Raw genomic sequence first — 25,986 nt, 5'->3', positions numbered from 1 at the left:
GTCACTCACCTCTGTTTTCCGAAGCCAAAACCCATCTCCAACCAAGGATTTCCCAGGCTGCTCCTAAAAACATGGTTTATGTATGTGTAAACAGAAATTAAATGTGCAGATTTAGGTAAGTGAAGAGAAAGCAGACAGTGGGGAATGGTTCTCCTGCTGAACATAAATAATGTTTGTTTAAACAGAATGCTTAGGAGGGCCTCAGAGACTGAACAGTCATCATTTAGACCAGAAAGCATGCCTGGCAAACTTGACCCCTTCTTTAAGGTGACATCAACAGCCCTCCTCCAAGTCTCTGTGATGGCCAGGGTTGATCTTGTTACAAATCCCATGAAAGACAGTGGACAAACTGTGAACACTTAGTTATCACGTGAGCAACTGTAGGAAAAGTTTCATGATCAAGGCAAGGAGTGTGGTGATGAAGTGTGTCATGGGCTTGGTTTGCTTCCCCCAATTCACAATCATTTTTTAAATAACAATGAAAGGGCCAGGAAATGACTTGGCTGAGGTCAGCTGAAGAATGATGAAGTTTTTCAGTCATCCAGGTAGCTCTGTCCCATTGCTGGGCTCAGCATGTTGCAGCGCCAGGGCACAGAGCAGATGCAGTCCTTGGCCCATTCCTGAGCTGAATGTCTTCACCTGCACAAAGGCCCTCTCCATTGGAATGAATATACTCAAGGTAAGCCCTGAGCAAGCCTGTGAAGAATCTGCCAAGTTGCTTAACCTCTCTGAGCTTCAATTCCCCACCCAGATGGGAAAGTAACAACCCAGAGAGGGTTGGGTGTGGATAGAGTGAAATGACATATGCTGGTGAGGTCAAAACCTGAGAGAACACTACAGTACACACTTGTGTCTACTGTCCAGTCAATGAACTTTCTCAGGCTCCCTGTGCCCTGCACTCCAGCTGTGCCCTAACCTCCAATTTATGAAGAAGCCAAACAATCTCAACCATCAGTGACCAGGATGTTTCGACAGAAACCACCCTGAGGCACTGCAGGATCCACTGAGGTTTCTAAATCATCAAAGAAAGGTTCAGCCACATGTTTGCATGCATCTTTTATTGTATTCTAAACTTATTTGAAAAAATGTATGACGAGCACTTGGCAATATTTCTCCTTATGTGTTCCAACAGGTTTTACACAATAAAAGGGCTCTATTGTCAGAGTTGGAAACTGTTGTTTCTGCCTGCTCAGCATTCAATCCCTCCCTACCCTGGTAACTACACCTCAGTTTTCCCATAGGGGCCCACCCCAGCCCCAGCCCCAGCCCTCCTACAGTTCATGTATTTCGCATTGGATTGACCCCAACATACACAGTGCTCTGTCCACAGGGAGACCCCCATCCAGGCCTGGACAATACATATTTTCCATTTCCCTGGCCATGGTGATCAGGTCAGGGAAGAGCACAAGACACAATCTAGGCAAAAGAGACCCAATTCAGGGATTTTTACTAGAATCACTAAAAAGGAGAAGCCCTTTAGCTAAAAGCATGTTGTAAGCTCAGAACTGCCAAAAAAGTACCACATGGAAAAGGCCTGCCTAAGAAGGCAAGGCAGAAGGAAATAAAGTAAAAAGATGAAAGATTAATGTCCTATCACAGCATTCGGGCCCCTGGATTGAGCTGTGCCTGACCCTCAAAGATAAAGCTCTAGATTCTTCAGTTGCCTAACCCAGCACATCCCCTTTTTTGACTGTGCACTTGTGATTCCAAGAGTGCAGATCCATACGATGGGTTATACAAAGGTAAACAAAGTTTCTTTACTACAGGGTTTCACAGAGCCCTCAAAATATTAACATGTATCATGAATCTCCAACAGGAGGATATAACATGCAGCCTTTCCCAAATTTGTGTGTCCAGTGAACTTTTTTGAAGACCTTTTCACAGGGCTTCTATAGCACAACAAACACCTTGGGAAAGGCTGATACATATTACCTGTAGGTTAACTGTATATTAAAATACTCCAAATCCCCATTCTCTAATTATTTTAGACAAATGAGACAAGTGGGAATTCACTTATCCAACACTGCTGATGCATTTGTCCAAACTTTAAAAATGTGTGTGTAATTTTTATTCTTTTTATGAAATTGAGGTCATAAGTACAAACCATGGTATATTTTTTGAGTCTTAATAAAAAATACATGCATGTGTGTACGTGTATGTATTCTTACTTTTTTATTACCTTGGGATCATAATTCCTGAGCTGCCATACTTTTAAGTTCTGTATTCGTTTTAATTTGGGGGGGGGGCTCTATCCCACTGCCAAGCTATCAGCTGTTACTCCTTTCTGTTCTGTGTCTGCCTCTAGCAGCAGCCCCTCCTACTCTTCTGTGGGCTAGTAAACCAGATAATAGGAGTTCACTGGAACTGTGTGTTTAAAAAAAATGCGGAGGAGGGGGGCCAATATGTTCAGAGACAGCGCCAGGGTAGGGGGTGTGCACTGAGTAAAGTACCTAAGTTTCTATACAAGAGATGCATGTCAATGATTTTGGCAAGTTAACGGCTGCTTATTTCCAGGGTTTTGCCTCGGTTTTGGACAGCTGACGTTTCCAAATAACTGACCTTCAAATATGGGAGGTGTTGCAATACTTAGCCAAGAAAAGAGCCACTCCAAGTTGATAGTAAGCACTGAGCTCTGCTTAGAGATTTTAAAATGAAAAGCTTTGGTGTTTTTTTTTTTTAAGCCCAGGAGAGTCTACAATCCAAAAAATTCAATTTCTTAGTTTATAAGTCATTCACTGGCATAGATGTCAAATTTCAGTCATTTTTCAGGCATTCTGTCTGTCTGTAACCCTCAAGTAGCTGCCTGCCTGTTTAAAGGGTATTTGTAGACTCCCCTGGTTAACGATCCTATAACATGAAATGCATGGAGATTTGGGACAACAGTGAAGTAACCCACACTTCCCCCTTGTCATTGGAAGAACAGCTGTGGCTCTGAGTAGACAGGCAGGGTTCAGGGGGGCAGGCAGGCAGCCTGGCTGACTGGTCTGGGCAGTAAACCCCCAAGAAAAATCAGTGTTAGATTCAATCACAGGAGTGAAAAGTTCCTGAATCCTTTTGGTTAGCATCAGGCTGAGTTTGTTGCCACACTTAGAGGCTTGACAAGAAAAAGCCATCAGGATGCCTCATGTTGGAATCCAAGGGTCTAAAACCAGGGACTGGGACACCTGGGGCCCAGAAGTATGGCTTAAAGGAGCCCAGCCTAGCATTGCCCTGATGTCTTTTCCAGAATCCAGAGCACGTGTTCTGGAAGGGTCACAGGTTCCTAGGCTCCCATTCACCCCCAAAGAGGGGAGGAGCCAAGCACCTGCTCAGCCAGCCATGTGGAAATTCTGAGCCTGCCCTGCCCAAGAAAATACCCCTGCCTGCCCTCCACACCCAGTCCTGATGCTTAGAAGGGCCTCTGTCTTCCCACTTCGAGGCCTGCCGACCAGATGTGGTCCTGGGCGATGGCAGGGCAGGCCTGAGAAGCCAGGGGGCCATTTAATCTGCAGCTGGGACCTATGCGCACCCCATCTGCCCCACCTACTTCCTGACAAATGCATAGCTGAAAAGCACTTATAGAGGAAATGGATCCCTCAGTTCATCTCCATGCCCTTAATCACAAGATCCCAAAAAGGTGCATCACTCTGGAAAAATTTTGTTGTGCTGCTCCCATTGCCTTGAGCAGTTTGCTTCACTCCTGCTGTAGAGGCAGAGCCTGGGGTGGCAAAGACAGTTATTCTAAATATGTACATTATTGCAAACACGTTTAGAGCAATGAGACTACAGTGAAAAAGTATTTGGAGACCACCACATGAAAGCAACACCATGACACACATCAAGGAGTTCTTGCTCCTCTGGCCACCCAGCACAGGCCCTGGCCAGGACAGATGCTCTGATGTCAGAACTAGACTGTGGTCTCTGCTCAGTTGAGGGCCGTCTCTGGGCCCCTAGACCATCTTCCTCCATGAAATCGTGGGTAATGTCTGAGCAGGGTAGGAAAAAGAACAGGTGGGGCTGAGCATGGAGGTGGGAGAGCCCTGTCGGATGCTGTCTGCATAGCCTTAGGGAATGGCCTGGGGTTTAGAGGGTAATGGCCCAAGATCCAGGGCTCCTTTCACCCGCATACACTGGTTGGTCTGGTACTTATTCTGCACTATCCAGGTTTGCCTTTCTGTCCAGTCAGAGGACAAAGTCATTCTCCAGGTGTGCGATCCAGTTGAGAAGATGCTGATGAAGTCCCACTAGTGCTTCCTCGCCTGCAGCTGGCTCTATCCCAGGTCAAGTGGTGGGCGTGCCTCCTGTGCTTCTCCCCTCCCGCCCCTCACTTATACCATTAAGCTCTAATAAAGCACTAATAAAATGACAAAAGGCCATAGTAAAATAGAAGGAGGGTCATCCGCAGACAAGGGTTCTCAAGAAATCCGGTAGATGGAGGGACGATGACTGACAAGTGTAGAAGGGAAGCCACAGCCTAGAATAGAAGTACAGCAAGGTTCTGGAGCTGTTGGGAGCAGGTCTGCCGGGTAGAGCCCAGTAGAACTCAGAATCTGAAATACAGGTACTATAGAGGGCAGAGTGACAAATGGTGCAAAAACTGGGGACTGCTAAAAGAATCACCAACAGTGGGCCCCACCTTCCCCACCCTCCAGCCATTATCTGGCAGAAGATCTTAGAACCAAGCCAGGAAAGGGGGCTTCATTCTTAAAGACATTGACCCTTGTGAAAATACAATGAGTAGTAGAATGGAGAGCCCTTTAACGTGTTCTTGATGCTATAATTATACCTCAGTTGGATGGCAAACTAGAGATGGGTTCCTGATCACCAAAGAGAGAGTGATGTGCCAGGGCCTTCACCCATGCAGGTGGCCCCATGGTAAGGACATGAAGGAGTAAGACCCAGCCTGGCCACCAACCCTGCTGACATAGGCTGCCCTGTGCAGGGCACAGGCAGGGAGACACCATCATGGGGAGTGGCCTCATCCCAGAAGATGTCCCTGGCACCGTGCCCCACACCAGCAGACCACGTCCCACCAGCCCAGAGCTTCCATGCCAACCAATTCCACTACCTCTAGCCCATCAGCCTCCTTTGGAAATTCAGTTTTCCTCTGACAGGCTAGCCTGTCACTTTGGGGCTTTAAAAACCCTTACCTGTTTTCTTCTCCAAAACCTCATCCACAGAGCATACAGGATTCTGAACTGGAACAGGTTCCCTGCTTGGACACAAAATTTTCCTTTTGTCTTGTATCTGGTCTCTAATAATTTTCTTTTATAACACGTCTCCAGCCTGAGAACTCTGGGCGGTGGCAGGTGACTAAGCTCCCACTTCATTCTCACAAATGAAAATAGGACATAAGTCATGTGTGCATATTTTCAAAAGAAGACAGTTTGTTTGAAGCCTTTTGTCATCAGGGTTTATGGAGCAGGATCGTTATCAGGTGTTATAGCAGTAAGTACATGCACTTTAATAGAGCAGACCCCTTTTCCACCAACACTTACGTGGAAGCCCAACACGCAGAATTGGTTAACAAGCTGCTGCTTATGAGAGAGCAAGGGAGGGGAACCAAAGTCCCATCTTCACAGCTCAACTTACGTTTTCCACCCCGTGACCCAAGTTACCTACTAAAATGGCATTTCCAGGGCAGGTAGTTAGCAACCCCAACTCAGCACAATTAAAAAATTAACTCTATGGAAAAAAGATATGTTACTTTGTAAAATACATAAAATATTAAATATGAGCAGTTATCCTTACCTGCATCCTTGAAAATACTGACCAATAAAATCATACATAGATTCAACAAGGCAGAACTTAGCAACCATCTTCTTCATCATCAGCATCATCCTCACCTACATTTAATGAGTTAACCATGAGCCAGGGGTGACTGACATATATTCTATCATTTAATCCAAACAACAAAATGATGCAGACATATTGCTAGTGTCTGTGTTAAAGAATATGACCAAGGTCTCTCAGCTACTGGGCAGCAAGGCCAAAATACAAGCCCAAGTCTTCTGGTCAGTCTCCCTATATGCTCTCGTGTTCCGCCAGTCCCCATAAGAGCTACCTGTGTCTTTCTTTATAAATTTTCTTAATATTTTACTTGTGTTAACCACTTTTAATATAATAAAGATATTTCAATTTGAGACCACAGAAGGACAGATACTAGGGGGAAGAACTGGCTTCTGAAATCTGGGAGTGGGCAGGGCGGGGATGCCCCTGGGGAGCTCACCTAGCCTGAGGTTGTCATGGAAGGGCTCAAAGGATAGTCCTCACCCCAAGGGGGTTCAGTGCTCCTTAATGAGGAAGGTTCTCCATCCTTCTTCATCTTCTTTCCTTCCTACTCATCAGAAATGTTAGAAAAGCTTATTAGTCTTGATATAAGCAAGCACTGTCATATAACCATTTTAAAGTGAAGGGAAAGAGTAGGGGAAATGGAAGAGAACCAAAAGAGACCATGACTAAAATTGATGAGTCAACAGACAGCATAAGAAAGGCAACATTAGCAGGAACAGATCAAATTAAAATCATTCTCCGGGGAAGTGATAATGAGGGTGGCCAAAGGGCTGGGGCATAAAAGATTGCTGAATTTTTTTATAAGCATTTTAGCACTATTTGGCTTTTCAAATCAAGTGCAAATATTTCTTTGATTTGTAAAAGCTGATGAAATAATAAAACCTACCCTCCTTAGTGATCTCCTTTAGCTTAAGAGACTCCAGGAAGGACGCCAGACAGAGAGAACGTGGTTTGACGTGGCCTGTGGAGCCGTGACCTTTGAGACACAGAAGAGGGGCCTGCTGTTGTGGGAGGAGCACTGGATCTTGAATAAGACAGAGGTTCCAATCTTGGCCTTGGTGCTCCAAGCTCTGGCCTTGGCCATTATGTGTCATCTCTCTGAGACTCTCTACCCCATAAGGGCGGGTAACCACACCCCATAGGATCAAAAAGAGGATTAAATGATATAAATCACAGCTCAGTGATGCAAACTAACCTCATGGTGAGACTACAGGGGGTCAGGCCCTGAGCAGTCTGGGCCAGGTGGGTAAGAGCTGTGGGAAGCCTGAGCTCTGGAAAAAGGATACAGGTTTCTCACCCACAAACCAGGTATTGAGCCTAAGCTCGAGTCTCCGGACTTGGGCTGAAATTTTCTCTTCCCTCCACTGTGCTCCCAAGTTCTCTGAGAACATGGAGTATATTTTAAGTTCTATGGACTCAAGAGAGAGGCAGTATCCCAGGTGTCAGTATCCCCCTGTAACAGGCTTACCCAGGTCATGAGCCCTCTGACCCCAGCATGAGCCCTCTTGAATAAAGTCCTTCCTCAATTCTTCTCAACTTAACATAATTTCCCAATTGCTTAGCCTTAGAATCAAACTAGATGAAACCTTAGACCCAAAAGAGAAACCTCCCACCCTTTCTCTAGGGCAGGGTCCAGCCCAGCACAAACTCAAGCTTTGTCACAGGTCTGGTCACAGTTACCATTTTAGTACAAGCCAGCCCAGCCCTCCCAGGAACTAGCCCAGCCTGAAGCCATTTTTCCCATGCTCTGAGCATTTAGAACTCACAGCCCCAGGGTCAGCTGTTGAGTGAGTGGCTGCCTGGGTCCCTTGGTCCGCCTCTTTCCTCTGAAATCACAACCTGCACTGGTTTAGGGGTGGGAGAGGTCTGGCAGGTCATATTCCTGTGGGACTGCTACCTCCTGCAGTCAGAGAGGCCTGTGCACCATCAGACAGCGCCATTCTGGCCCAATGTGAAGAGGTAGAAAGACACCTTGTGAATCAGCCCTGCAAAGAATGAACCTGAAACAAGACTTCTGACACTGCCCAAGACACTGCCACCAGGACTGGAATGCAATGAGGGCTTTAACTGGAAATCGCGCCAAAGGTCCCAAGGGACACAGCCTGCTTTTTGCATAGACAGAATGTGGGGGTGGGGGGTGAAGACATAGACCTGCACATTCATTCCCCCCAAAATACATTTTATTCTTTGGTGCTTCATACTCGGCAAGGGTTAATCATAGTGTGAATTCATACGGTGATTAAATAACATACATCTGATCCAGAGAAAACCTCAGAGAGACCAACTTTGCCTCAATGAGCACAAGGCAAGGGCCCCAAGAGAGGAAGACAGCAGAGGGCAGGATAAGGAATAATTAGCCAGTGACTAAATGCCATTTTCCTTGAGTCAAGTGATTCTCATTTTATTCAATTGTCCTGGAAATGATGATGAAGTTTTATTTTATTTTTCTCCTATTTGGAGAATTCTTTTCTAACAAATAACTTTCCGTCATCTGCTTTTAAAAGTATTGTGCAATTTCTAAATAATTTTTTTTTAAATCAGGCTGACACTGCCAACTCCTGCTGGTTGGGGTTTTCTGAGTCACCTGCAGAAAGAGCGTGGTTCCGCAGAGAGGCTGTCTGGGAAACCGGCCTGTATATCCTGTGCCCCAAAGCATCTGTTTCTTCAAAGATGTAGCCAGGGGGCTCAGGGTAGGAAGCCAGGCACCTTCTCATTTCCTTGGGAGTAAAGCTGATGGTGTATGTGGTCTGGCCCTCCACAGGGATATTACCTCGGGGACCAGACCAAGGGGGCTTATAGCTTTTGGTACTAATAGGTGGGTGGGGTACATAGTGGGCCCTAGTGGTGGTCAGGCAGTCCAAGGGCTCAGCGGGACGGTTCAGCTGAGGAATGGGCTTGACCGGCTCCATCCGCATGCTGGCCCACTGCTTGTAATCATCCTTGGTGGTGGTAGAGCTTTCGAAGCGGCCACCCTTCTTGACACAAAGCACTGGTCGGCAGGACTGAGCTGGAGCGCCCTTAGGGTATGTGTAATGGGACTGCACTGTTGTCAGAAGGTCCATCTTTTCTTCAGGAGGGACATAGGGGACAGAACGTTTGGAGAACACCTGGGGTGCTGGCCAGGCTTGGTACTTATCTTGAAACTCAGTGGTGTTAGAGAAAGGTGTGTCTAGCCCACAGGACCTGGCTGGAGGTTTCAAGCTCTTGGCTGGCTCCCCCATCAGGCCCCGGTAGGACTGTTTGTGGGTGGTGAGGTTCTCAAAGGAGATTTCACAGGGTCTAAACTTCTCCGCCTCACGCACAAAGCGCTTCTCCATAGGGTGGGCCACATAGCTCATTCTGTAGTTAGTCAGATCCTCCAGGGGGATGTTACAGACCCTGGGCATGACTGCAGGCTTACAGCTCATGGTGTTCACAAGGCCCTTCACAGAGTAATCATCCTGGTGTGTGGTTCTATTATCAAACCTATTTGATTCTGGCAAGAAGTTGTGTTCCGGACGAAGTAGCTCTCGTCTTGGTTGGTTCCAGGGTAAATAATCAGCTGAAAACAAAGCAGAAGTGATAATTACTCATAAATCAATTCATTCAACCTGCATGTATTCCAAGGGGCCTTCAAAGCCAAAAGCCAGTCTCCAGTGAGATGTTCCTTGAGACCAAGGAGGAACAGAGTGGATCCCTGCCATCACTTTAATAAGGGCTTGAGGTTTCAACTTCATGGTGTCTAAGAGTTATTGTGCAGAAGAGAAAAATTGAGAGGAATCTTATCACACCCTACAATGCTGTACATGGGGCTTCTAGAGGGTCCACAGCCATGGGACGATCCAGGGAGCCAATTCCAGCAGACTTGTCCCACCACTGACTTACTCTGATCCAAGAACAGTTCCTTCCTCTGTAGGGAAGGTGCCCTCTCTGAATCACCACTGAATAACTGGGGAGATGCATGTGGTACAGTAAGACAAGGGATTCACAATCCACCACTAATGGGCTGCCAGCCAGACCAACCAGGCCTGCCTGGTGTCCTGGGGAAGTCTTCCATTGCATCCCTATAATCCACGTGTCTAATCCACACAGATCAAATAGACGGCTCCAGGGGAATAAGGCCATTGTATTGGCTGGTGAGAGAATACTAGCAGCTGCCTTTTGTATGGACCTTATTATGTGATACGAAATATTCTAAATACTTCCTGTGTTAACCCTTTTAATCTTCAGATAGCCCTAATGAGGTGGGTACCATCAATATTCCCATTTTACAAAAACAGAGACACAGAAAAATTAGGGAACTTGCCTGAGGCCACATGGCTAGAAGTAGAAAAGAACAGATGTAAAGCCACATCCAGAATCCATGCTCTGACCCACTCCACTATCTGGTTCTGACAATTAAGGAACACTGACTATGAGCTAGCCAACTGTACTTGGGGCTTTTCACACACAATTTTGTTTCATCTTTACAATAACCCTTTATGATGGGTATGACTGTCTCCAGAATACAGATGTCCAAAAGCAAGGCTCAGAGAGACTAGGATACTTGCCCAAAAGTCACATGGTTGGGGAGTTAAAAGTTGGAATTTAAATCACATAGGTGATTGAAAAGCCATGCCCTTCTGACAACCTATGTCGCAATTAGGAGCACTGCATTTCTAGATAGAGTGCAGAAAGAAAAAGGAAAGACGGCTAACAAACAATCAGGAAAGATTTGCAGGAAGAGAAGAATGTCAAATGCTGAAGAATGAAAAAGACTGGCCAGCTATATTTAAAGGATGTTTGTCTAAAAGGAACTTCTGCTGTGGGACTGCTGTCATTCTTTCCATAATACTTGGTTCAAATCCAAGTTCTACACTGCCTCCACTGAGTCCATCAATTACCACATCTAAAGAAGCCAGTATGGGATTTCTAGTCAAGATGGTGGCATAGGTAAATCCTGTGCTTGCCTCCTCCCACAACCAATCAAAATTACAACCAAATTATAGAACAACCATCATTGACATCTACCTGAAGACTAGCAGAACAGAAGTCTATAACTCAGGATATACAGAAGAAGCCATGACAAGACTAGTAGGAGGGGCAAAGACACAGAACAGACAGGTTCCATACCCACAGTGTGGCAATTAAGAAAGGGCAGAGATATGTCAGCTTCACAGGTCCTCCCCTGAGGAGTGAAGGGATCCCAGCCCCATACTGGGCTCTCCAACCCAGGGCTCCAATGCCAGGGAGAGGAGTCCCTCATAACATCTGGCTATAGAAACTAGCAGGGATTGCATCCCAGTGAGACATAGGGCTGCAGGAGTCCCAGGTGTTCCTCCTTAGGGCTGAGCATGGAATCACTGGCTCACAAACTCATACACTCTGGGCTCCAGCACAGTGGCAGCAGTTCAAAATATTCTAGGGATACACAAAGAGGAACCGAATTGCCTAACTTCAGAGTGAGAGACGGAGGGGCAAGAGATCGGACAGCGCTCTCTCTCTCTGTGGATGGAAGTGCAAAGGCACCACTGTTCTTTTATTGCTTACTCCTCCCACCCAGCCAGCTGGTGCAGGACGACACCAGATCTGAGCTCTCCATGGACCTGGCCAACAACATTCGCTCCACCCTGATCATTCCCTGAAACCTCATCTCACCCAACTTGTGTACCCAGCTAAACCTTTTTAAGTGGCTTTTTCACATAAGTGGTCTAGTTCAGCTCTTGCTGTGAACTTCCCTAAAATCTCTCAAAGACCTACAAACCCAAAACCAGCAGCCACTCGCCTCAGCATGCCCTGTATCACTCACTAAATGGCCCAACCCCGGCATAAGCGGCAACCAGTCTCACTTTCATTGTAACTTCCATCAGGTGGCCTCAAGCTTGGCATAAGCTGAGGCTAGTGTTGGCTTGGAACATAGCTTCAAGTAAGGGGCCAAAAGTCCAGCACAAGTGGCAGCTGGCCTTAGCTCACACCATGGTACCCACGAAGGGTCCCAAGCCCAGCAATAGTGGCAACTGGCCTCAGTTCACAGCGTAGCCTCTCATAAGTGTCTCCAAGCTCATCAAAAGCACAACCAACTACGGATCACTTTGTAGTAACCACTAGGAAGCACAAGCAACAGCTATACTTGGCCTGCCCCAGAGTCCCTCCCAAGAGACTACAGAACCCACATACCCAGTGACCAGCCTCAGACCACACAAGAACACTACTCAATAAGCTCCACAAATGACACACTTGAAGTGCAGACTAGCCTGGACCCAAGAGTCCCTGAAGTGACTCCCACTCTGTGAGATCAGCCTCTGTACAACAATTCATCTGCTGTACTCATGATCAGCCCTCACAGCCATTCAGCCTGAGAGCAATCCCACCAATTTATGTGCCAAAAGCAATCAAGGCTCAACTACAGCAGGAGGGCATACACAACCCACAATTCCAGGATGAAAAACATCCCTGGAGCATCAGACTCAGGCAAATAGGGAGACTGCACCACTGGGCCAACAGGACACCAACTACATAAAGCGCTGTCTCTGGGAGATGTAGCAGCTCTACCTAATATTGGTTTGGCAAAAAAATCCATTTAATATGTTTCGTAAAATGAAAAACACGTTTTTCATTTTCACCAATAGCTTTATTGATTTGGATATTCTGAGTATGTCAGCTATCTCCTGCTACTGGTTTCTAGTGAGTAGAGGTCATGGGTCCTGCTAAACATCTTCCAATGCATAAGACAGCCCCACAGCAAACAATTATTTAGCCAAAATGTCGATAATACCAAGAAACTTTGCAAAACACTTCTGACATGTTCAATCAGTCACAACACCTTCTCCATACACTACACAAACCTTTATTTTTATATTTCAGTTGCCATTTTACCTTTCTTGAAATAATAAAGCACAATATACCAAAAATGGTGCATATATTCCTCCATCTTCAATATTAAAATGGCTACACAAAAATTCCCCAATTTTGATGTTTTTTTAAATGCACACTGATATGACAGCTGCCATAATACAATCTAACAAAATTGTTTTGAATGGAGTTAAAGACAACTAAGCACTACTAGAGCCATTGTATGGAAAAAACTAAACACAGGGAGTCAGCCAAAATGAGAAGACAAAGAAACAAGTCCTAAATGAAAGAATATAGCAAAACTACCACATGCAGAGTTCAAAAATACTGGTTATAAAAATTGTCAATCAACTTACAGGAAGAATATGTAATATTAACTTAGTGTGAAATTCAACAAAGAAAGAGGAACCATAAAAAAAGAATATGGTAACTGAAATGAAGAGTACACTGGAGAGGATCATAACCAATTAGATAAAGCAAAAGATCAAATCAGTGATCTGGAAGACAAGGTAGCAAAAAACCCCAACTGGAACAGCATTAAGAAAAAAAAACCATCATAGAAAGACAAATACCATACGATCTCACTTATATGTGGACTCTAATGAACAAAATAAAGTGACAAAATAGAAATAGAGGCATGGATACATGAAACAGACGGAGAGCTGTCAGGGTGGGGGTGAAAGACTGGATGAAAGAAGGTGAAGGGGTTAAGAAAAAATATATATATAACATGGACACAGACAAAGGGGAGTGGGAGACAGGTAGAGGTGGGCAAAGGAGGGAAAATGTAGAGGGAAAGAGACTGTTTGGGGCAGTTGACACACAATGCAGTGTGCAGATGATGTTTTATTGAGTTGTACACTTGAAACCTGCATGTCACCCACAATAAATTCAATTAGAAAAGAAAAAAAAATTAAAAAAATGAGAACAGTTTAAGGGACATCTGTCACAATATCAAGTGCACCAACATTAGCATTATAGTGGTAACAGAAGGAGAAGAGAACAAGGGATTGAAAACCTATTTGAGAAATGATGAAAAACTTCCCTAACCTGGGAAAGGAAATAGACAGACAAACCTAGGAAGTGCAGATAATCCCAAACAAGATGAACCCAAACAGGCCACATCAAGACACATTATAATTTAAAGGCTGAAAGGTAAAGACAAATAGAGAATTTTAAAAGTTAGTATCATATATGTGAGGTCCCATCAACAGAAACTTTGCAGGCCAGAAGGAATTGGCACAGAATGTTCAAAATTATGAGACAAAAACCTACAACCAAGATTACTCTATATAGTAAGGCTATCATTTAGAACTGAAGGAAAAATAGTTTCCCAGACAAGATAAAGTTGAGTTAATTACCACTAAACCAACATTACAAGAATTATTAAAGGGGCTTCTTTAAGAAAGTCAAAAATATGAATAAGAAAATATAGGAAAGAAAATTTCCTCATCTACAAAGATAATCTCTTAGTAAAAGCAATGGTTTAACAAACTATAAAGCTAGTACAAAGAATAAAATGCAAAAGTAGAAATATCATGTGTAATTACAACAATAAATTAAGGGATGTGCACAAACACACACAAAAAAGTAAAAAATGATGACAAGAACAAACACAGAGGGGATGAGTAAAAATCGTAGTGATTTTAGGATGTGTTCAAACATAAACTCAAAACAGACTGCCATAAACTCAGCTTGGTATATAGGAAGCACATAGTAACTACAAACCAAAAAATCTACAAGAGATATACAAGAAATAAAGTGAAAGGAATCAAAATACAATACTATAGAAACTTATCAACGTACAAAAGAGAAGAGCAAGAAAATAACAGATTCAAACTACAAAAACAATCAGAAAAGAATTAATACAATGGCAATAACTACATACCTAGGAATAATTACTTTATATGTAAATGGACTAAATGCTCCAATCAAAACATACACAGTGACTGAATGGATACAAATACAAGACCCATACATATGCTGCCTACAAGAGATGCATGTCAGATCAAAGACCCACACAGACTGAGAGACAAGGAATGGAAATGGAAAAAAGCTGTGGTAGCAATACATATAGGAGAAAAATAGACTTTAAAACAGAGGCTGTAACAAACTAAACATTTTGTAATGATAAAGGGATCAATTCAACAAGAGGATATAACTCTTATAAACATCTATGTACCCTAGGTAGTAGCATCTAAATATATAAAGCAAATATCGATGGACATAAAGGGGGAGACTGACAGTAAAAAAATAACAGTAGGGGAATTTAACACCCCAATGACATCAATGGATACATCATTCAAACAGAAAATTAACAAGGACAGAGTGGCCTTAAATGATGCATTAGACCAGGTGTAATTAATTGATACTTTTAGGACATTTCACTCAAAAGTAGAATATACATTCTTTTCAAGTGAACCTGGAACATTTTCCAAGACAGACCACATATTAGGCCACAAAACAAGTTTCAATTAATTTAAGAAGACTGAAATATCAACCATCTTCCCCGGTCACAATGGAACAAAACTAGAAATCACAAGAAGAAAATTGAAAAATCACACAAACACATAGAGGCTAAATAATACACTATTAACAACAAATGAATTAACAATGAGATCAAGCAAGAAAGCACCCTGAGACAAATAAAAATGAAAATTCAAAGCATTTCTAAAAGGGAAATTCATAGTAATGCAAGCCTACCTCAAGATACAAGAAAAATAAACAATCTAACCTTATACCTAAAGGAACTAGAAAATGAAAAAAAACCAAGCCCTAAGTGATTAGAAGTAAAAAAATAATAAAGATCAGAGTGGAAATAAATGAAATAAAAGTCTGTAAAAACAACAGACGAGATCAGTGAAACCAAGAGCTCATTCTTAGAAAAGCTTTTTTAAAAAATTGATAAACCTTCAGCCAGATTCAAGAAAAAAAGGAGAGGGCCCAAATAAAATCATAAATTAAAGAGGAGAAGTGACAACAGACACCACAGAAATACAAAGGATTATAAGAAAATGCTACAAACAATTATATGCCAACAAATTGGACAACCTGGAAGAAATGGATAAATTCCCAGAAACATACAATCTTTCAACCTGGAATCAGGAAGAAACGAAATCTGAACAGACTGATAACTACTAATAAAATTGAAGTAGTAATCAAAAACCTCCCTGGACCAGATAGCTTCACAGGTGAATTTTACTAAATATTCAGAGAATTGATACCTATTCTTCCCAAACTATTTCAAAAAATTGAAGAGAAGGGTACGCTACCAAACTCATTTTAGGAGGCCAACACAATTGTGATACCAAAACCAGACAAATGCATTACCAAAAAAAAAAAAAAAAAAGATATGCCAATATTCCTGTTGAACATATATATGCAAAAATTCTCACCAAATAATAGCAAATTGAATTCAACAATACATTAAAAACACCACACACCATAATCAAGTGAAACTGATTCCTGGGATGGAAGGTTGATTCTATGTTCATAAATCAGTTAATATAATAGACCACACAAACAAAATTAAGGATAAAAATAATATATCACAATAAAAATAAAAAAGAAATAATAAAATAGCCAATACGAACTCTTGTAGATCCTCTGACTCCACAGGGAATTCTCTAGCTTACAGCTTTATAGGGAGTTAGAACAAAAGCAGCTTCCAAATAGCCTTGGGTGCATATACCTAACACCAGTGGAGTCCATAGGCACACTTTTTTTAAAACAGCTTTATTAAGATATAATCTTTATAATATAAAATTTGCATACATAATTCAGTAACTTTTACAGAGTTGTACAACCATAACCAAAATCTAGTCATAGAGCATTTCCATTACCCAAAAAATATCAGTCAAGCCCATCTGTCATCATTCTACATTCCCATCTCCAGCCTACCACTAATCTGCTCTTGGTCTCCATAAATGTGCCTTTTCTGGATATTTCGTGTAAATAGAATCACACAATATGTAGTATTTTGCATTTGGCTTCTTTCACTTAGCATAATGTATTGGAGGTTCAACCCTGTTGTACAACAGTACTACATTATATGGATATAAAAAATTTTGTTTATCCCTTCATCAACTGATGGACATTTGGGTTGTTTCCACTTCTGGGCCATCATGAAATTTTCCATTTGTGGACAAGTCTTTGTGTGGACATATGTCTTCATTTTTCTTGGGCAGATACTAAGAAGTAGAACTGCTAAATTACACAGTAAAGCTATGTTTAACTTTTAAGATACTACAAACTTTTCCAAAGTGGATATGGCATTTTACATTGCCACCAGCAATGTATGAAGGTACTTATTTTTTCACATCCTCACCAACACGTATCTGTTTTCTTTTAATTATAGACCTTCTAGTGGGTATTTAATGGTATCTCATTGTAGCTTAATTTACATTTTCCTAATGACTAATAATATTGAGTATTTCTGCATGTGCTTATTAGCCATTCACATTTCTTTTTCTTTCTTTTTTTTGGGGGGGTAAAATATCTATTCAAATCACTTGCCCATTTTTTAAATTAAATTCTTTGTCTTATTATTGAGTTTTAATTGTTATTTGCATATTCTGGATACAATTCCTACACCACATATGTGCTTTTTTGCCCCCGGTCTATCACTTATCTTCTCATTTTCTTACTGGTGTCTTTTGAAGCACACCAAGCTTTTGAATTTTTATAAAGTCCAATGTTTATCCTCTTAGCCAAAAAGGTTTATAGTTTTAGCTCTTAAACATAGGTCTCTTATTCTTTTTGAGTTAATTTTTAGTATTCTGTGGGGTAAAGGTCTAAATTCGTCTTTTTGCATGTGGATAGCCAATTGCCCCAGCACCATTTGTCAGAAAGACAAATTTTTATCTATTCTGGTTTATTTTAATTTAACACATAAAATTTAGGATCACCTTGCCAATTTATGCAAAAAAGGCTAATGAGATTTTAATAGGAATAGTACTGAATCTATAGGTCAATTTGAAGTAACACTCATCTTAACTGTACTGACCCTTCCAATCCATGAACATGAACTGTCTTATCATTTGCTTAGATACTAATTTCTCTCAGCACTGTTTTGTAGTTTTCAGTATACAAGTCTTGCACTTAAAAAAAATACTATCCCAAGTATTTTGCTCATTTTGAGGTTATTGTAAAGAAATCTGTTTTCTTAACCATTTTCAGATTGTCAATGGTAATATATAGAAATACAATCTGTAGTTTACATATTTCTCTTCAATACTGACACTTTGCTGAATTCATATATTTTAGCTCTGGAAGTTTTTTTTGTGGATACCTTAATTTTATCTGCATACAGGATTATGTTGTCTGGGAATAAAGTCAGTTTTACTTCTTTCTTTCTAATCTAGATACATATGTTTGTTTGCTTTTCTTGCATAATTGCACTGGCTGGAACTTTCAGTACAATATTGAATGGAAGTAGTAACAATGGATACCCTACTCTTATTCCCAATCTCAGAGGAAATGCATGTAGTCTTTCCACACTAAGTATTCTATCAGCTATTGTTTTTTGTGGGTGCCTTTTATCAGGCTGAGGAAGTTTCCTCCTAGTCCTAGCTTGTTAAGAGCTTTTACACATGTCAGACCTGTCAGATGCTTTCTCTGTTTCTATCAGTCATGCAGTTTTGCCTTTTACTTTATTAATGTGGCATATTACATTGATTGACTTTCTGATGTTAAACCAACCATGCATTCTTGATATAAATCCCAGTTTTATACTTATTGGTTCTTTAACTATCTTATAAATTAAGGGGAAAATAAATTTTTTCCTACATTAGTACTTTTACCAGTGCTCTTTATATCTTTGTGTGGATTTGTGTTACCATTCTATATTATTTTCTTTCAGTCTGAGAGACTTCCTTTAGTATTTCTTGTAAGGCAAATCAGTTTGCTAGAAATTTTCACTTTTTATCTCAGAATGTTTTTATTCCCCATCATTTTTGAAACATTATTTTTTACTAGTTATAGAATTCTTGGTTGACAGTGTTTCTCTCTCAGTACTTTGAATGTCATCCCCCTGCCTTCAGTTCTTCATTGTGTCTGATGAGAACTTAGTTGTTATTATTGTTTCCTTGTATATAATAAGTTGTTTCATTTGCTTCATTCTAAATCTTTGGCTTTCAACAGTATTATGTAACTAGGTGTGGATCTCTTTGTGTTTATTCTATTTCTATAGTGCTTCTTGGATATGTAGATTAACATTTTTCATGAAGTTTGGGGAGTTTCAACAATTAAATATTTTCCTGTCCCCTTTTCCTTCTGGGATTTCTGAGTCATTGGTACAGCAATGGTATCCCATAAATCCCTGAGTTTCTGTTCATTTTAATGTTTTTCTGTTCTTCAGATTGGATAATATCTATTGACCTATCTCTATTTTCATTGATTCTTTCTTCTGCCAACTCAAATCTGATATTAAGCCCCTCTAATGAACTTCTTAGTTTGGTTATTGTCCTTTTAACTCCAGAGTTTTTATTTGATTTTTTATGAGTTCCCTTTAGTTGTATTCTCTATTTGATAGACAAATGTTCTCATTTTCCTTTAGTTCTTTAAACATTTTTTTTTATTGTTCTTTGAGCATATTACAGTAACTACTTTGAAATATTTGTCTGCTAAGTCTAACATCTTGGTCCTTTCAGGGATAGTTTCTATCAACTGCTTTTTTGTTTTTTCCAATTCGGAGTTTATGCCTCCCTATATTTTTCATGCCTCATAAACTTTTGTTTAAAAACTCACACTTTAGATAATTAACTGCAATAATTCTGGATTCTGGACTCCCACTGGGAGTCATTTTTGCTGTTTGTTTAGTGATCTTCCAGCACTAATTCTATAGTTTTATTTTTTTTTTAGTTTTAATTAATTTGTTTTCATTTTTCAATTACAGTTGTCCCATTTTTTCCCCATTGCTCCCCCCCACCCAGCCCACCCCTCCTCCACAATCATATTCCTCCCCATTGTCCATGTCCATGAGTCATTTATACACGTTCCTTGACTAAATAATTCTATAGTTTTATCTCCCCCGCAGTGTGTGGTGACTGATATTTTTGCTCAGTTTGTTTTTTAAAAAAATTTTATTATTAATAATAAACTCCTAAGAGTCATCCTGTATCAGCATAGTTTAGTTGATCAGAAGTTATGCTCAAGCACCTTAAACCTATAAGGCTTTCACCCTTTGCTAATGGATCTGTGCATGGGTTGGAGAACACAGTCATAGATCAGGCACTTTACAAGTCTGTCCTGGCTTTTATTTTCTGCACCTGCACTAGGTACCATATTTAAAAGCCAGGGAAGATGAGTAGATAATTAGACCCTGTCTTTGATCTCTCTTTAGCCTGTACACTGCACCTTGTCCATATGCACAGTCTTACAGACCAGCAGGAATATGTATAAGCTCACCAAGTCCTACTACAACTTTCTTACTCTCTGGCTCTCCTTCTTAAATTTCTGGCTGGTCTGCTGGTGTGTTGCTTGCCCCAATAGTACTGTCACCTGAGACTAGCTGCAGAAGTTGTCTTCCCTGATATTTTACCATTGAGATTGCTATTGATTTTATTGAAACCCCTGGGTATGCACTCTACCCCAGATCAAGTCAGCCCCCACTGGCAGCAGAGCTGCTGGTTTCCACAGCCTAGCCTGCTCAGATGGAACAGGCGGGGGGCGGGCGGGGGAAATGGGAGTCCCAGGATAAAACACCACAAACTCCCACTATTCATAACCATGGTTTAGTAGTGTTTCTCGAATAAATGCTTCTCAATTTGCTGTATACCTTTGATTTCCTGGACTCTAAAATGGTTGATTTTCACTGTTTTGCCCAGTTTTATTGTTGCTTTGGGGACAGAGGATTTGCCAAGTTCCTCACTCCACTACTCTGAAGTCCTGATATCCCCATTCCACGCTCCCCCCACCCCACCCCCACCCCCGCCAGGCACACTCTTAAGTTTATTTTAGGCTAATAATACTACCAACTATTTATTTTAAATTGGCTTTATTTTAATTGAAAATCTAATCTTTCTCCAAGAGCCATTAATGGCTCTATCAGCATCTTGAAAGCATTAGGGGGCCTCAGAGGGAACCATCTTGCTGAATGTAAACCACATGTTTCCCCGTCAGACTTCAGGCCTCCCTGAAATGGGGTTATCTACCTGTAGATGCCTACGCACTGCCCCAAGGTTTGTGGGGGTAGGAAGGATAAGACTTTCCTGACCCTCTTCTGTGATGGATGAAGTGATAAGAAAACAGGTTCCTAAGCTGAAAGTTGCCTCATGTGATTTCTGATAACCAACAATACAGTTGAAACCACATTATTATCTAACCTTCTAACCTCCTCCACCCAGCATATATTACACACATACAAAAAAAAAAAAAAAAAAAAAAAAAAAAAAACCTCCACAAGACCCTGAAAACCTCAGAATTCCACATGACAAACTATTCATAAGCATGAAAACCAACAGTAAAGCCCTTCAGGGCCAGGGTGTCATGTGGGTAATTGGCAAGAACCTCTTTTAAAGGGATTCCATTCAATAATGTGTCTTTTTTAAAAAACTTAGCTAAACCTAAAATGAGCATCAAGTAATTACACTCTCAATCTTTCCAATTGCACAGTGTTTTGAAAATGTCAAAATTACAACCAAATGCTGCTGCAGCATATTTTACTGGTGGTTTTCTGGACCTTAGTAGAGGTGCTGGCCACAAGAATGGAAAGGGAAAAGTTTGCATATTTTTCCTGTAGAACCATAGTAAGTGGAGCATATAGATATAAAATGTAGATGGCACCCACTGAAATACACATATTTAATGACCTTGGTTTTTGGTTTTATCCACCCCGCCTTTTGGAAGGAGACTCAATATATGGCCATAAAACCATAAGGTTGCTACAGAAAAAACTTATAAAAGCAGCAAATTTCCACAAGAGACAAACAAATCACTGAAAAGTGATACTCCAAGAGATAAGGCAAGGTGTGGCCCCTCACAGATACAGTGCTTGTGCAGGACTTACACAAGAGCAGAGTAAATGTCATGGGTTTTCCCCAAGCTTCACTCCGGCTCCTGGCCAGACCCTCAGAATAATAGGCTGGCTGGGGACTTGTGCAAATCCAATGCCAAACTGTGTCACCTGGAGTCCTTGTAAACAATGGTCCAGAACCACTCACTCATATATTTCCTCACTAAACAGACCTTTGTAATGTCATCCTCTGTGCTAAATGCTGGCTATACATATTCGGCCACTCAAGGCCCAGTTTTGGAAACCATTATGTATCATATGAGAAGAATGGAACAAAGAAACCATTTAAATTAATAGAATATGGTAAGTATATATTATTTCAAAAAACTACTAAGACACATAGGTTGCAAACTGGCACCTACGGGTCACATCTAACTCTAAATATATTTCCTTGGCTACATACTGATTTGTTTGTTTTTAAATCTGAATTTCAGAGAACTGTAAAATCCAACCCAAGTGCATTTATAGCCAGAACAAACCCTCTCCCGTTATCTAAGTATGCCTGGTTCTGAGCAGTCCTGTTGATACTTGGCTAGTATTTGTTCATTAATTCTGTGTAAGCAGGTGAACAGGTGCCAGAATTTTAAGAAAAATGGAGAAGAAAATAGAGTTTTCTCCATTTTAACTTTATCAGCAGGGAAAAGCTAGCCATAATTCCACTTCAGCAGTGGAATATTATTCTCTGATTTACAGAGGGAAATTTTATATGTAACTGTTTGGAAAAGGTGAGGAATATAGGAGAGCTGGAGGTGGAAGAGATTAAAGCATATGTATTAGATTGTTTCCTTCTGTGTTTTTATTTTGAGTGAGTATTTTGCTGGAAGAAAGAGGGAGGACTGTTTTCAAATAACAATGGACCACTGCATCCTTGCCCACCCCTAAGGCAAGCAAGGAGCACTTCTCACTCCCAGACCCCTCCTCACACCTAGGGAAGGGTTGGGAGGGGAACAGAGCTCCGCACACAGTTGCCCTAAAGAGTTTCTAAATACGCTGATTTATAAATGTAGGTGGGCCATAGGAAAGATGTGGAGGAAAGGAGAGTTTGTAGCTGGAAGTGCCTGCTCCCTCCAGCTTTGTGTCTCCTTCTTGTCTGCTCAGTGTCCATGGTGCCCCATTTTTTGCCTTCCAATAAACACTGGACAAAAAAAGGAGAATGTGCCCTTTGGATGCAAGAGTGCCATGACCATGTACCTGGTACTAGTGATTCCTTTGTAAAGCATCTACTACGGTGCCTGACTTGTTGGGTGTAACTTACAGAGAAAGACAGATCCGTAACCTCTTGAAGCTTACTGTCCAGCCAAGGAGATAAATTAAAGAAAGAGAGAAAAAGAAAGAGAGAAACAGATAGAGAGGCAGAGACAGAGAAAGACAGAGAGACACACAGAGAAAAACACAGAAAAAGGGGACAGGGAGGGAGGGAGAGAGGGAGGGAAGGAAGGAAGGAAGGAAGGAAGGAAGGAAGGAAGGAAGGAAGGAAGGAAGGAAGGAAGGGAGGGAGGGAGGGAGGGAGGAAGGAAAGGAGGGAAGAAGAGGAGAGAGAAGATAGGAGGGAGGGGAAAAGAGGGGAGGGGAGAGGAAGGGAGGGGAGAGGAAGGGGAGGGGAGGGGAGAAGAGGGGAGGGGAGGGGAGAGGAGGGGAGGGAAGGGGAGGGGAGGGGAGAGGAGGGGAGGGAAGGAAGGAAGGAATTAATTATGCAATAAATTACAAATTATACAATGAGTTATAAAACATGACACTCTTAGAGCATCTAACAGAATGTGTCTAGTCTGTAATGGCAGTAGGGGAAGGTCTCAAAAGGCCTTGAAGGGTGTGATGTTTCTGGTGCTCACTGAAGGACAAATGCTAGTCAGGGCAAGAGAGGAGGGCTCTGTAGGGAGAAAACAGCATGTGCAACATTCCCTGAGACAGAAAAGAAATGGAGGGAAGGACCTAAAAGACGGTCCTGTGGCAGAGCAGAGGGGCACTGGCAGGAGGCACCAGAATCTGCAAAGCATCAGAGGAATTGGTCAAGGTTTAGGATTTTACCCTAAGAACCACAATAATTATTCAAGGAGTTTGAAGCAGAGAAGAGGTCAGATCAGATTGCCATTTTTAAAAGACTTCCTCCTGATTCCTTTCTGTGGAAAATGAGTAACAGCTGACAAGACAGGAGATATGCTCAGGTATATGCCCAGGTGTAGACACAACAAAGGCTAGATTAGGGCTTTTCTAGAAGTAACAAAAGAACAGAAGAGAGGGTATAAAAAAGATAGGTCACAATAATATAACATGGAATAGGCCACATGGGGAACAGACACAGGAGGGGTTGGTGTTGAGATGAAAGGCTTAATCATCAGTGAACTGGGGGTCCTAATGAGGCCAAGGACTGTTGGGATGGGAGTAGGCAAAAGAGCAAGCAGAAGCACTGGGTGTTGGGGTGCACAAGGGCAGAACCATTTTGGAGTATGACAATACCCAGAATGTGGCTTGGGAAAAGGCAGCTATGGAAGAATAGAAGAAGACAACAGCAACGATAAGAAGGTAGAAGAATAGAGACCAGAATGCTAAAGAGGCACTAAGTCCCAGTTCCTAGGAGAAGCAGAGAAGCTCAGGCACATGCAAAGTCTTCCAGAATACAGAGTTAAAGCTCCTGGAAGGGCTTCAGGACAATTCTATATCCCTCAAGGCTCCTCACGTCCCCCTGTCTATGTGTTTGACTTGATGACATAAAAGCAACTATTATCACAGTCATTTGGAGATCCACAAACCTGTTACATGAATGGTTCAGCATGTATTCCTAGGGAAACCAGATTCATCAAAAGCAGAAAAGTTACTGATAAACCCGGTCTCTCCCTGGTCTCAGCCAGTGGCTTTGCTCCATAGAGTGACTGCTACCTTGCTGGCACCACACATACAACTCCATATCCTGTGTCTCCTACTAGACTAAAAAGTCACAGGAGGTCACAATGCTTCCTTCACAGTTCTTAATGCCATACCTGGGATGTAAGTAGTAGATGTTTAATAAAGAATGAATCAATCCCATTTATATAAATTCAACACTGTCAAAACTAATTTATGGTGTTACAAGTCAGCATAATGGTTCTATCCTGGGTGGAAAGGATGACTGGGTCAGATTTCTTAATCTGGGTGCTGTTCACATTGATGTGTTAAGTCAAAATTGATTGGTCTGTGCACAGCAAAGAAAACCATCAACAAAACAAAAAGACAACCTACTGAATGGGAGAAGATATTTGCCAGTGATACATCCAATAAGGGGTAATGTCCAAAATCTATAAAGAACTCACTCAACTCTACAACAAAAAACAATCCAATTAAAGTGGGCAGAGAACCTGAATAGAAACTTCTCCAAAGGGGACACGTAGTTGGCCAATAGACATATGAAAAGATGCTCAACATCACTAAAACACAATAAGATATCATTTCACACCTATCAGAATGGCTATCATCAATAAATCAACAAACTAGTGTTGTCAAGGATGTGGAGAAAAGGGAACCCTTGTACATTGCAGGTGGGAATGCAAAATGTTGCAGCCACTAGAAAACAGTATGGAGGGTCCTCAAACAATTAAAAATGGAACTGCCTTAAGACCCAGTGGTTCCACATCCAGGTATATATCCAAAAAAAACCAAAATGCTAATTCAAAAGAACATAAGCACCTCTATATTCATTGCAGCATTACTGATAATAGCCATGCTATGAAAGCAACCCAAGTGCCCATCAATGGACAAATGAATAAAAATCTGTAGAACATACAGATTTACGAAGAAATATTACTCGGCCATAAAAAATAATCTTACCATTTATGACAGAATGGATGGACCAAGAAAGTAGTATGCTAAGTGAAACAATTCAGTCAGAGAAAATAAAAATATCATATGATTTCACTTATATGAGCAATCTAAAGAACAAAATAAATAAACAAACAAAACTGAAACAGACTCAGACACAGAGAAGAGACTAATGATTGCCAGAGAAGGGGAGAGTTGGAAGAATGGGTGAAAAAGGTGAAAGAATTAAGAAGTACAGATTGATAGTTATAGAACAGTCAAGGGGGTGTAAAGTACAGCATAGAAAATATAGTCAGTAATATTGTAATAACTATGTATGGTGCCAGGTGGGTACTAGAAATACCAGCAGGAACTCTTTGTAAAGTATATAATTGTCTAACCAATATGGCATACCTGAAACTAATACAAAATAATACTGAATGTTAACCATAATTGAAAAATAAAATTAAACAAAATAAAAAATTAACTATAACTAAGAAAACAAAATAAATACTTGTTAAATAGTTTTTAAAATTCATTGGTCTCTATAATTATGATTTCTGTCTGTATATGCTTCCGCAATTTTTTAAATTGATGAATAAATCGACTATTTAATTGAAACA

The 25,986-nt window shown here is 41.3% G+C and overlaps 1 protein-coding gene across 1 annotated transcript in view; it reads right to left on the bottom strand.

The window, feature by feature from the left end:
- Positions 1-7,947: 7,947 nt before the first annotated feature.
- SAXO1 (stabilizer of axonemal microtubules 1) overlaps positions 7,948-25,986 on the bottom strand; it is a 109,613-nt gene continuing 91,574 nt past the window's right edge. Inside the window, exon 4 of the mRNA XM_090275818.1 lies at positions 7,948-9,313. Coding sequence (XP_090131944.1) covers positions 8,310-9,313 — 1,004 coding nt within the window. The 3' untranslated portion in view covers positions 7,948-8,309. The remainder of the gene's footprint in view (positions 9,314-25,986) is intronic.

The sequence above is a fragment of the Furipterus horrens genome, unplaced genomic scaffold, assembly GCF_987537825.1.
Source record: "Furipterus horrens unplaced genomic scaffold, mFurHor1.1.pri manual_scaffold_4, whole genome shotgun sequence".
NCBI classification, from domain to species: Eukaryota; Metazoa; Chordata; class Mammalia; order Chiroptera; family Furipteridae; genus Furipterus; species Furipterus horrens.
Note: the sequence above shows the minus strand (reverse complement) of the source record. Positions and strands in the feature narration are given on the sequence as shown.